Source organism: Cebus imitator, unplaced genomic scaffold (genome assembly GCF_001604975.1).
Source record: "Cebus imitator isolate Cc_AM_T3 unplaced genomic scaffold, Cebus_imitator-1.0 Scaffold434, whole genome shotgun sequence".
Classification (NCBI taxonomy): Eukaryota; Metazoa; Chordata; class Mammalia; order Primates; family Cebidae; genus Cebus; species Cebus imitator.
The window spans coordinates 1,796,296-1,807,509 of record NW_016107749.1 but is presented as its reverse complement, the minus strand read 5'-3'; the positions used below and the strand labels follow the sequence as shown (position 1 = coordinate 1,807,509).

Genomic DNA, 11,214 nt, shown 5'->3' with positions numbered 1-11,214 from the left:
AGTGAATGGATGGATGGATGGGTCGATGGATGGATGGGTGGGTGGATGGGTGGGTGGATGGATGGATGGGAGGATGGATGGATGGATGGGTGGATGGATGGATGGGTGGGTGGATGGATGGATGGGTGGGTGGATGGATGGATGGGAGGATGGATGGATGGATGGGTGGATGGATGGATGGGTGAGTGAATGGATGGGTGGGTGGATGGATGGGTGGGTGGATGGATGGGTGGGTGGATGGATGTATGGGTGGATGGATGGATAGGTGGGTGGATGGATGGATGTATGGGTGAATGGATGGATGGGAGGATGGATGGATGGGTGAATAGATGGATGGATGGGTGGATGGATGGATGGGTGGATGAACTGGTGGATAGATGGGTGGACTTGTGGATGGATGGCAGGGTAGGGTGGATGGACAGATGGATGGGTGGATGGATGATGGATGAATTTGGGGAACTGGTAGGTGGGTAGATAGATAATGGATGGATGGATTGATAGTAGTAGGTGGATGGATCTGTGGATGGATGGATGGGTGAATGGATGAATGGATGGTTGGGTGGATGAATTGGTAGATAGATGGATGGACTAGTGGATGGATAAATGTGGGATGGGTTGGTGGATTGGTGGGTGAATGGATGATGGATGGATGGATGGATGGATAGGTGGATGGATGATGGATGGATGGACGAAGGAGACCTTCTAGAGGAAGAAAGGCATTGAATCTGAATACAAGGAAAGAATTATGGATTCTTCAGTCTTATAGCCAGGGCCACTGAGGCTCAGAGAATTTGCATCATTTTGTCTCTTGCCCAGGGTCACAGGACAAGCAGAGTCCCATCCACCTGAAAGGATTCAGTTCTAAGCCAGCCTTTTGGGCAAAAAGTCACAAAGTCAAAATCCTTCCTGAGGCCATGCGTGGTGGCTCACACCTGTAATCCCAGCACTTTGGGAGGCCAAGGAGGGCGGATCACCTGAAGTAAGGCGTTCGAGACCAGCCTGGCCAACATGGTGAAACTCTGTCTCTACTAAAAACACAAAAACTAGCCGGGCGTGGTGGCAGGAGCCTGTAATCCTAGCTACTTGGGAGGCTGAGGCAGGAGAATTGTTTGAACCTGGGAGGTGGAGGTTGTAGTGAGCCAAGATCAACGCTTTCTGAAAATCTACACCCTTTGCTGTGACCAGGCCGGTTTCCCCACAGCACCAGAGCAGGTGCCTGGTTTCTCAACAGAGTCTCAGATGACAGAGTTGACATTCAGAGGCCTCATTGTACCAAAAATACATTAAAAACACATGTGAGCACTGGAATCCCACTCTGTGGGCTGAGATCCTCCTACCAGAGACTCAAGGGACCCAGTGCCACCTGTGACTCATGGCCCTGCTCACTGTGGGTCTCCCTGTGGGGGAACAGAAAGGACCAGACTGCCTGAGCCATAGAGATTTTCTCTCCTGTCCTGCTCTATCTCAGTCCATGCCTCTTTCTCTCTCCCTCTGCTGAGCTTATGTTACTAATATGTCACAGGCTGGGCGCAGCGGCTCACACCTGTAATCCCAGCACTTTGAGAGACCAAGGTGGGTAGATTTCTTGAGGTCAGGAGTTTGAGACCATCCTGGCCACACCCCATCTCTACCAAAAAAAAAAAAAAAAATTAGCCAGGTGTGGTGGCAGGTGCCTGTAATCCAGCTACTCGGGAGGCTGAGGCAGGAGAATTGCTTGACCTTGGGAGGCGGAGGTTGCAGTGAGCCAAGATCGTCACTGCACTCCAGCCTGGGCAACAGAGTCACAGATAAATGCAGCTCAACACAGCAGCAGTGAAGCAGGCAGACTGGGATTTCAAGATTTGAACCTGGGTCTACATGATTCCAAAGCCTGTGCTCTCCCCTGCCTCACTGAGCAATGCGCTTCTAGAATTTGAGCCTTCTAATATTGGCACAGGTGACAGATGGCACAAGTAGAAGGCAATTCTTTGCCACGTTGTTTGCCATAGCAAAAGATTGGAAGCTACCGGGGAGCCCAGTGAAAGGGTACTGATTAACTAAATGAGGGTGCGTCTGTTCAGTGCAGCCGCTGGAAAAACCCCACTGAGGCAGCTCCGTGTGTGCCCAGATGGAGTGGAGTTTATCTGGTGTGTCTGCTGTGCTGCTATTTACGAAAAACTTGAAGTGAGGTAAAAGAGGATTTCTGCATATTTTCGCACATATAAAACACGGAGGGCATGCAAGGAACAGGGACTCTGGTTACTTCCAGAGGAGAACAGGGTGCTGGGACGGGAGTGAGAAGGGCGGTTTTCTCTGTTGTCCTTGTGTACTTTTAAAATTACATAATATATAATATACTATATATACATACATGATATTTCTTTTTCTTTTTCTTTTTCTTTTTAGTGGCTACTCGCTCTGTCTCCCAGGCTAGAGCACAGAGGCGTGATCATAGCTCACTGTAGCCTCAAACTCCGGGGCTCAGTCGATCCTCCCACCTCAGACTCCCAAGTACTTGGGACCACAGGCACCTGACACCATGGCCAGCTAATTTTTGTACTTTTTTTTTTTTTTGGTGGAGACAGGGTCTTGCTATGTTGGCCAGGCTGGCCTCACACTCCCAGGCTCAAGCAATCCTCCCACCTTGACATATAAAGTATTTAAAACTGAATTGTAAACCAGGTGTGGTGACTTATGCTTGTAATCCCAGCTCTTTGAAAGGCCGAGGTAGTAGGATCACTTGAGCCAGTAGTTCAAGACCAGCCTGGACAACCTAGTGAGACTCTGTCTCTATAAAAAACAATAATAACAAATTAGCCAGGCACGGTGGTGCACACCTGTAGTCCCAGCTTCTCAGGAGGCTAAGAGGGGAGGATTGCTTGAGACCAGGAGTTTGAGACCAGCCTGAACAACATAATGGGACTCTGTTTCTACAAAAAGGTAGAAAAATTAGCCAGGTGTAGTGGTACAAGCCTGTAGTCCCAGCTACTCAGAAGGCTGAGGCAAGAGGACCACTGGAGCCTGGGAGGTCGGGGCTGCAGTGAGCTGCGATCACACCACGACACTCCAGCCTTGGCGACAGGTGAAACCCTGTCTCAAAAAAAAAAAAAAAAAAAAAAAAAAACTGCAAACTCATGTTTCTTGAGAATTTACTGTAAGCTGGGCACTGTCCTGAGGGCTGGCCACTTAAATCTTATAACCCCAGGAAGTAGACCCTACTCTATCCCCATTTCGCAGAGGAGAAAACTGAGGCCCAGAGAGGCACAGTCACTTGTCCAAGGGGTTCTAGTTAGGACTCGAGAATATTTCATGTTGCCAGGACCCTCCAGGCTTCTCTCCAGCCTCTCTCTCTGCCTTCTTTCGGGGGCTCTAGGATCCTCTCTCCTGCACCTCCCCACTTCGCTGGGTGTCAGTCAGAGCTTGGAGGGAAGGGCCGTACAAAGTCCAGCCTTGTGCTCACGGCAAACATGTTTATCTGATCCTAGAGCCAGGCAGCCCGGTGCCTCCCCTCCCCCACCTGCAGCCGTCACCCTCCCGTGCCTCTTCCCTCCATCCCTGCTCTCCCCCAAAGAGAATAGGGTCAGTCTTCCTCTAACCAGACCTCTCCTGGGCTCAAACCAAAGATTTACTGTCTGCCCCTGTCCATCTGTTTCTCTCTCTATCTCTCCCTCCCTCCTTCCCTCACTCTCTCCCTCTCCCCTAAACCAGATCAAATTTAAGCCGAACTTGAAAATAAAATAAAGGCCAGCCACCCTGCACAAATACATGCGCAATCCTTAGAAACAGAGGACAGGCTTTTGAATGTGAAAATGGACAGCCAGCTGTTACAATGAGCTTCTACGAATGTTCTACTTTTTAAACAGTTCCCAATAGAGTTGGGCAACAAATCCACAACAAAAAAGTGAACTTTCAGTGCCAGTTAGGACAGAGAGCCAAGAGGGCTCGTCTTTCTCTTTTCTGGGAGAAGCCACCTGCGCCACTTTTTTCTAGAACGTACTGAATCAATGTCTCTCTCCCCCCACTCCCAACCTTTCTATCACTCTCTCTCTTCTGTGTGTCTCTTTTTTTTTTTTTTTTTTGAGACGGAGTTTCACTCTTGTTAGCCAGGCTGGAGTGCAATGGCGCGATCTCGGCTCACCGCAACCTCCGCCTCCCGGGTTCAGGCAATTCTCCTGCCTCAGCCTCCCGAGTAGCTGGGATTACAGGCACGCACCACCATGCCCAGCTAATTTTTTGTAGCTTTAGTAGAGACGGGGTTTCACCATGTTGACCAGGATGGTCTCGATCTCTTGACCTCGTGATCCACCCACCTCAGCCTCCCAAAGTGCTGGGATTACAGGCTTGAGCCACCGCGCCCGGCCTTCTTCTGTGTGTCTCTTACACACACACAGAGTCTCCATGGGCCTGACTGTTTTTGAGGGCAGCTTCTTCAACTGTCCGGGCTCAGAACTAAGAGGCCAAGACCGGGCACGGTAACTCATGCCAGTCATCCCAGCACTTTGGGAGGCCGAGGCAGGTGGATCATATCAGGTCAGGAGTTGGAGACCAGCCTGGCCAACCTGGTGAAACCCCAGCTCTACTAAAAATACAAAAATTAGCTGGGCATGGTGTCGCATGCCCATGGTTCCAGCTACGCAGGAGGCTGAGGCAGGAGGATCACTTGAACCCGGGAGGTGGAGGTTGCAATGAGCCAAGATTATGCCACTATACTCCAGCTCCAGTGACAGAGTGAGACTCCATCTCAAAAAAAAAAAAAAGAAAGAAAGAAAAGAAATAAGAACTAAGAGGCCAAGTCTCCAGGCATCTCCTGCTTTGACTCTAATGGGTTTGAGAGTCAAACCACTGTGGGTTCCAGTCCCATCACTGCGACCTAGCCACATGCGCTCTTGCATGACCCACCTCTGCCCCGCACTGTGGGGTAAACACACCCCTACCTCACACTGCTACTGGGAAAATTAAATGAGCTTCACATAGGGAGGCTGAACGTAGGGCAGGGCCTGGCGTACAGCACGCGCTAAACTCACGGAACAATATTGTCATGATCATCATCTTAAAACAGCCCTGGAGACCCTTGGCCTCACACAGCAGAGTCGAGGAGAGGTGAAGACCCACCCACATCCTCCTCTCCTCCTACCCATTCCAGGGTCGATCAGACGTCCAAGGCTTTGAGCCTTTTGCCCTCTGGCCCCTTGGGTTTCAGGGCATGCAAGGTTGTGGTGTTCATCTCCACATCTGGAGAGGGAGCTGACTTCTCAGTGTGGGGGCTTTAGAGCTGGCCTTGATTCTTTGCTTAACCTCCGTGTGCCTCAGTTTCCTCATCTGTGAAATGGGGCTAATGATATTTCAGACTTCAGAGATGGCTGGGAGGAAGAAGTGAGCTTAGGGCATTTCTAAGCCTTTGGTGAGGGCCAAAGCACTGCATGGAAGTGAGTTGATGGTCAAGTTGAACAGCAGGAATGACTGGGGTCTCAAGATTGCAGTATGGAGCCTGAGGTAGGAGAACTTGGGACCAAGTCCTGGCCTTCCTTCAGTCCTTTGGAAGAGTTTCACTGGGTAAGGTACTGCCTCTCTGAACCTTAATCTGCTCATCTGTAAAATGGGATCACTAATAATAAGTGCTGTGTATTGCACTTACTACATGTGTACTCTACAAGTGCCATGCCATTTAACCCTGTGGACAAGGCTTATTGTCACCTCCACCCTGCAGATGAAACTGAGGCTCAGAAAAATAAAGTCCCCTGCCCAAGCTAGAAAGGGCAGAGCTGGGATTAGCGTGCAGGCGGGCTGGCTTTTGTCAAGGACATCAGATCCTCTGTCTTCCCTTGGCTACTGTCTTCCTGGGTCTCAGTGCCCAGGTGCTGCCTGATGGACAGGATCAGAGAGCTTCAAGGTTGCGGTTTGAAGGCCAGGTGTGGTGGCTCACACCTGTAATCTCATCACTTTGGGAGGCCAAGGCAGGTGGATCAACTGAGGTCGGGAGTTTGAGACCAGCCTGACCAACATAGTGAAGCCCCGTCTATACTAAAATACAAAAAAATCAGCCGGACATGGTGGGACGCGCCTGTAATCCCAGCTACTTGGGAGGTTGGGGCAGGAGAATCGCTTGAACCTTGGAGGTGGAGGTTGAAGTGAGCCGAGATTGCACCGTTGCACTCCAGCCTGGGTAACAAGAGGGGAACTCCATCTCAAAAAAAAAAAAAAAACAGGTTGGAGTTTGAGCTGATCGAAGACAGAAGGGACCTGGGAGGACACCCAGGAAGGAACCCAGGGTCCCAGGTTTCTCCCTTGGCCACGTCTCAGGCTGCTGAGCCCTGGCTAACAGGGCAACGGATGTCCTCAGGGCCTCAGAGAATCCTGGTCACTCATTCACTCCTGCGGTGCACCAGCCAGTGGGCTGGATGGAGGGTACACGTGGTGAATAAGGCAACACAGGTCTTGCCCTTGAAGAGCTTCTATTTTCACAGCAGGAGATGGAAAATGGATAAATCAGATGATGACAAGTCATGACAGGGAGCAAGAGAAAGAAAACAACAGCAGTGGAAGAGTGACTGGAGGCGGGGCCCCCTTTAGGATGGAGCAACCAGGGAGCTGCAGGAGAAGGAACCGGCCATGGGAAGATCTGGAAAGAGGTTCCAAGCAGGAGGAAGAGCATGTGCAAAGGCCCTGGGGTGGGAATTGGCTTGGGGTGCTGAGGAACAGCAAAGCCACAATGACTGCAGCAGAGTAAGCGAGGAAGAGAAAGACCTGGGCAGAGATCCGGGAATTTGGTGGGTGGAGGGAGGGGAATGAAACCAAGGCAGGGAGTTTAGATTTTATTCCTTGGCCAGGGAGGAAAACTGAGGGTAGAAGGAGAGAACAGACTTGCCCAAGGTCACGCAGGGAACTAAGGGGGAGATCTGAAGAATGAGCTCAGGTTCCTGCTGTAGCCACAAACATGGGGTACCCCAGGGAGGCCTGGCACCCAGGACCCACCCAGGCTTCTTCCCAGACACAGACTTCTCCCAGGAAACAGCTTCTACTAGACGTTCTGCTTCTGCACCGTCTTCCCAGCCTTAACCTCCCCGACGGCCCGGCCCTTCAACAGGGGCCCCCTGCCCCTCTCTCCCTGGCCCCTTCCCCAACCCTGAGGCTAGAGGCCCCACTTTTTTTTCACTCAGGGTGTTTTCTGATCCCTTTTGTTACCTGAACAATAAGTAACCCAGGTAGTTAGTTATAAACTCTGCAGGAACAAGGAGCTGGTTGATAATTTATAGCAACATCTCAAATTTAAATGGAAAGTAAATAGCATGCTGTTAGCATTAAAGAAAACCCAATCGGGGCAGCGGGAAGCACTCCAGCCTCCTTGCAAGCTTGGGGTGCCTCATTCTCTCCAGTGCCCCGTCTCCCAGCTGGGTCTGAGCCCCCGCCCCCCCAGCTCTTCAGTTCTGCTTCTCCCAGCTGCTCTCTCCATCTCCCCTGGTGGCCCCTCTCTTTCTCTCTCTACCGTATCTGCCTCAGCTTCCAGGTCTCTACTGGTCCCTAGGAAGCACTTTGACCTCTGCTTTCCCCTCAAATGCTGTGGATCAAGCCTCCCCCAACCCCACCATCCCCCCCACAAAGGGGGCTGCTGACTGAGAGGGCTCATCAGCCAGGTAAGAAAGCATCCCCCTCCCCCACCCTCACCCCAAAGCCCCCATTCCCATCTGGGGCCCCATGCAGGTCAGGCCCAGCCCCACCCCGTCCGGGTTGCCTTCGCCCTGGGTCTGGGATGCCTGACTCTTTGCTCCTCCCCTGCAGCTCTTGAGTCCTTTGCCCTCCTCTTCCTGCCAAGTCAGGGGGCCCTGGCTGCTCCCCTGCCCCCTGTCCCGGGGCCCTCGGGAGGCTCCCTGAGGCCTCTGGGAAGGCAGGAGTCTACCAGCCCTCCCCCACCCCAGCTGGGATCAGGACCTTGGACAGAAAAGAGATGGGCCCCTTTGGAGCACCTTTGGGGCTACTCTGTCTCTGACTCCCTGGCCACCTCCTGCAGGCCTCTGCCCCCTCCGCCCCCCGGTCATAGCAATTGACAGCACCAAACAGTAGCTGTGGGCCCTCAGTTGGGTGAACTTAGTCAAGCTCCGTCCCCACTCTGAGCCCCAGTTTCCGATTTGTGAAGCAGAGCCATCAGTAGCTTCTGCCCGGGGCTCCTCTCAACGAGAAGGGAAATCATTCCCGTGAAACCTCAGCACAGCGCCCAGGAAGTAGCGAACCTCCCCAAGAAGGCGCTGTAGGGTAGAGGTCAGGGAGCCCCTGCAGCCCCCAGGCCACCCTTCCTTCTCCCACACCCCGCCCCCCCGCCCGTACTAGGTGGGAGGTGGGTTGGCCCAGATCTTTCCAGGCCACCATTCCTACAAGTTAATGATCACAGACCTTATCAGAGCCTTTCACCATTTATAAATTTATAAAACAAAAGAGAAATAATAAAGCATGTGGGTAATTAGTAACTAGGTCAGCTCTGCTGAGGAGAGGGGCGGCATCGAGCTCAGGACCCACCCAGTTCTCCGGGAGACGGGGAGTCCACCAGCGGATGGGATGTGGAACGGGGAGCCTCTAATGGCGCCTGCTGGTGAGGTGGGGTGCCTGTGGCCACACAGGAAAGGGGACCAGCTCCCACCTCGAGGCTCTGTCTGCCTCAGGTAAGAAGGATCTGGGCTTCTCTGGCTGAATGCATGAGTCCCTGGGAAGCCAGGGAAACCCCCAAAACCCCAGCTTCGAGCCCTCTTCCCTGGCCGCGCTCCCTGGCCCTCAGAGCCTACCCTCTGAGGACTCAGGGCAGAAGTGAGGGTCTGGGGAGTGCAAATGATCATAGTGGCTAAAAATTTCCACCACCCCCCGGTCATCCAGGCATTTGATTTGGGAATTCACCCACCTTTTCTCCCGTCTTGGACCCCCGGGAAATGTCCCCCCTTCCCAAGGACTGGGCTGAAGTCTTGGCTCATGGGTTGTGGGACTCTGGAGAGGAGCAGCTCAGGGCTGGAGGCTCAAATGTCCAAGAGAGGACCCCGGGCTCTCAGGGGCCCTGTCCCCACTGCCGGCAACTAGGCTCAAGGCTGAAGCTCATGGGGACTCGACTCAGAAGTGGGGATGCCTAGGAGCCGAGGGGGCCCCTCTAGGCTGTCCCTGGGCGCTGGGACGGGAAAGGGCTGCTTACTGCAGAAGGGCCTCCACCACGGCTTTCTGGTGGGCTGCCTCCTCGGGGCTGAGGTTCTCCAGCTCTTTGAGGATGGGTGGCGTGAAGTCTTCCCCATCGTCGTCCGTCTCGTCCTCGGAACCCCGAGTCTCTCCCAGCCCATTGGGCAGCTCAGCCAGCTCCCCTCGACCACCGCCGCATGCCTCCCCCTTGTCCAGAGGGCCATCTCCAGCCAGCAGGTAGGGCCCCGGCTCACCCAGCGCCTGGATCAGTGCCTCTTTGCTCAGCCCTGACTCGAGCAGGGCCGCCAGGAGCTCCGTCTGCAGCTGGCTCAGTTTAGAGACCATGGCTCGGCTGCCCCGGGGCCACGCGGCCTGGGTCCACCACGCCAGCCACCTCCCCCACCGCGTGGGTTGAGTTTGCCTGCTGGCCGGTGGACACAAACCAAACACCTTGCACCCACTGCCCCCCCAAAATCCCACTAGCCAAGCCCTGTGGGCACCCCCAACCCCCAACCCTGGCCCCAGCGGCCAGTGAATCAGGGCCCCTGCCTGCTCTGTTTACATTGGAGCTGGGGAAATTCTCCAAGGTTCATATTTATCCGTGTGCTTAGCGAAGGGACTGAACTTTGGACTTCAGCCCTGCAAAGTGCAGGCCTCATGGCAGCAGAGAGGGGCAGGGAGCTATGGCCTTCCATGGGAGTGGGCAGAGGGGAGGGCAGGGGCAGCGCAGGTGAGGGGCCCTGAGCAGCTGGGATGGAAGGTGCTGGGAGTGGGGGAGGCCATCAGGCGAGCAGCATTGGGTCGTACCCCCAAAAGAACCTTGTCAGGGCATCAGGCTGAGACAGGAGAGCAAAAAATGCTTGCTGCCGGCCAGGCGTGATGGCTCATGCCTGTAATCCCAGTACTTAGGGAGGCTGAGATGGGCGGATCACCTGAGGTTGGGAGTTTGAGACCAGCCTGGGCAACATAGTGAAACCCCATCTCTACTAAAAATACAAATTTGTCAGGCGTGGTGGCACACACCTCTGATCCCAGCTACTCAGGAGGCTGAGGCAGGAGAATCCCTTGAACCCAGGAGGTGGAGGTTGCAGTGAGCTGAGATCATGCCATTGTACTCCAGCCTGGGCAACGAGAGTGAAACTCCATCTCAAAAAAAAAAAAAAAATGCTTGCTGCTTAAGGAGAGCAGCCGCAGCAGGGAGCTGTAGGCAGACAGCTGGGCTAGCTCTTCTCAAGGGCAGAGGAAGCGCATGGCCATTTTGGGACCCTTCCACCCCACTCCCAGCCTGACAGCAGGCCTCCCTGTAGGAAAATATATGTTAAGACTGCCATGTGCCGAGAACAGTGTGGGGGTCTGTAAGCACGACTTCACTTCATTGTATTCTGCTACCAACTCTGAGTAGGTACCAGGATTATCCCCATTTTATAGGGGAGGAAATCGGGGCTCTGAGAGGTAAGCAACGTGTCCAAGGTCACACAGCCAGCAAGGAACAAGACTTGCAAGGTGAGACTGAGTTGAGGCGAGTGTGGCACTTGCCCTGGGTGCAAATTTACTTTGTATTTTTTGAGCTAGGTTCTCACTCTGTCACCCAGGCTGGAGTGCAGTGGCTCGACCATGGCTAACTGGAGCCTCGACTTCCCGGGTTTAGGTGATCCTCCCGCCTCAGTCATCCAAGTACCCAAGTACCGAAGCAGCTGGCGCTGCAGGCACAGACCATACACCCCCTTATTTTGTGTGTATGTTGTGTGTGTTTTGGGGTGTGTGTGTTTCAGATGGAGTCTCGCCCTGTCACTCAGGTTTGCAGTGCAGTGGAGTGATCTCGGCTCACTGCAACCTCTGCCTCCTAGGTTCGTGATTCTCCTGCCTCAGCCTCCCGAGTAGCTGAGGTTACAGGCGCGTGCCATCACACCCAGCTAATTTTTTGTACTCTTAGTAGATATGGGGTTCACCATGTTGGCCAGGCTGGTCTCAAACTCCTGACCTCAAGTGATTCACCTGCCTCAGCCTCCCAAAGTGCTGGGGTTACAGAAGTGAGCCACCGTGCCCAGCCTTGTGTGTCGATTTTTTCTGGAGATGTGGTTTTGCCAT

At 53.6% G+C, this 11,214-nt stretch overlaps 1 protein-coding gene across 2 annotated transcripts in view; it reads right to left on the bottom strand.

The window, feature by feature from the left end:
• HNF1A (HNF1 homeobox A) overlaps positions 1-9,605 on the bottom strand; it is a 24,457-nt gene extending 14,852 nt beyond the window's left edge. For both annotated transcript variants that reach the window (XM_017510262.2, XM_017510264.2), the window contains exon 1: positions 9,146-9,605. In XM_017510262.2, the coding sequence (XP_017365751.1) occupies positions 9,146-9,471 (326 nt within the window). In that variant the 5' untranslated portion in view covers positions 9,472-9,605. The remainder of the gene's footprint in view (positions 1-9,145) is intronic.
• Between the last annotated feature and the right edge of the window lie 1,609 nt (positions 9,606-11,214).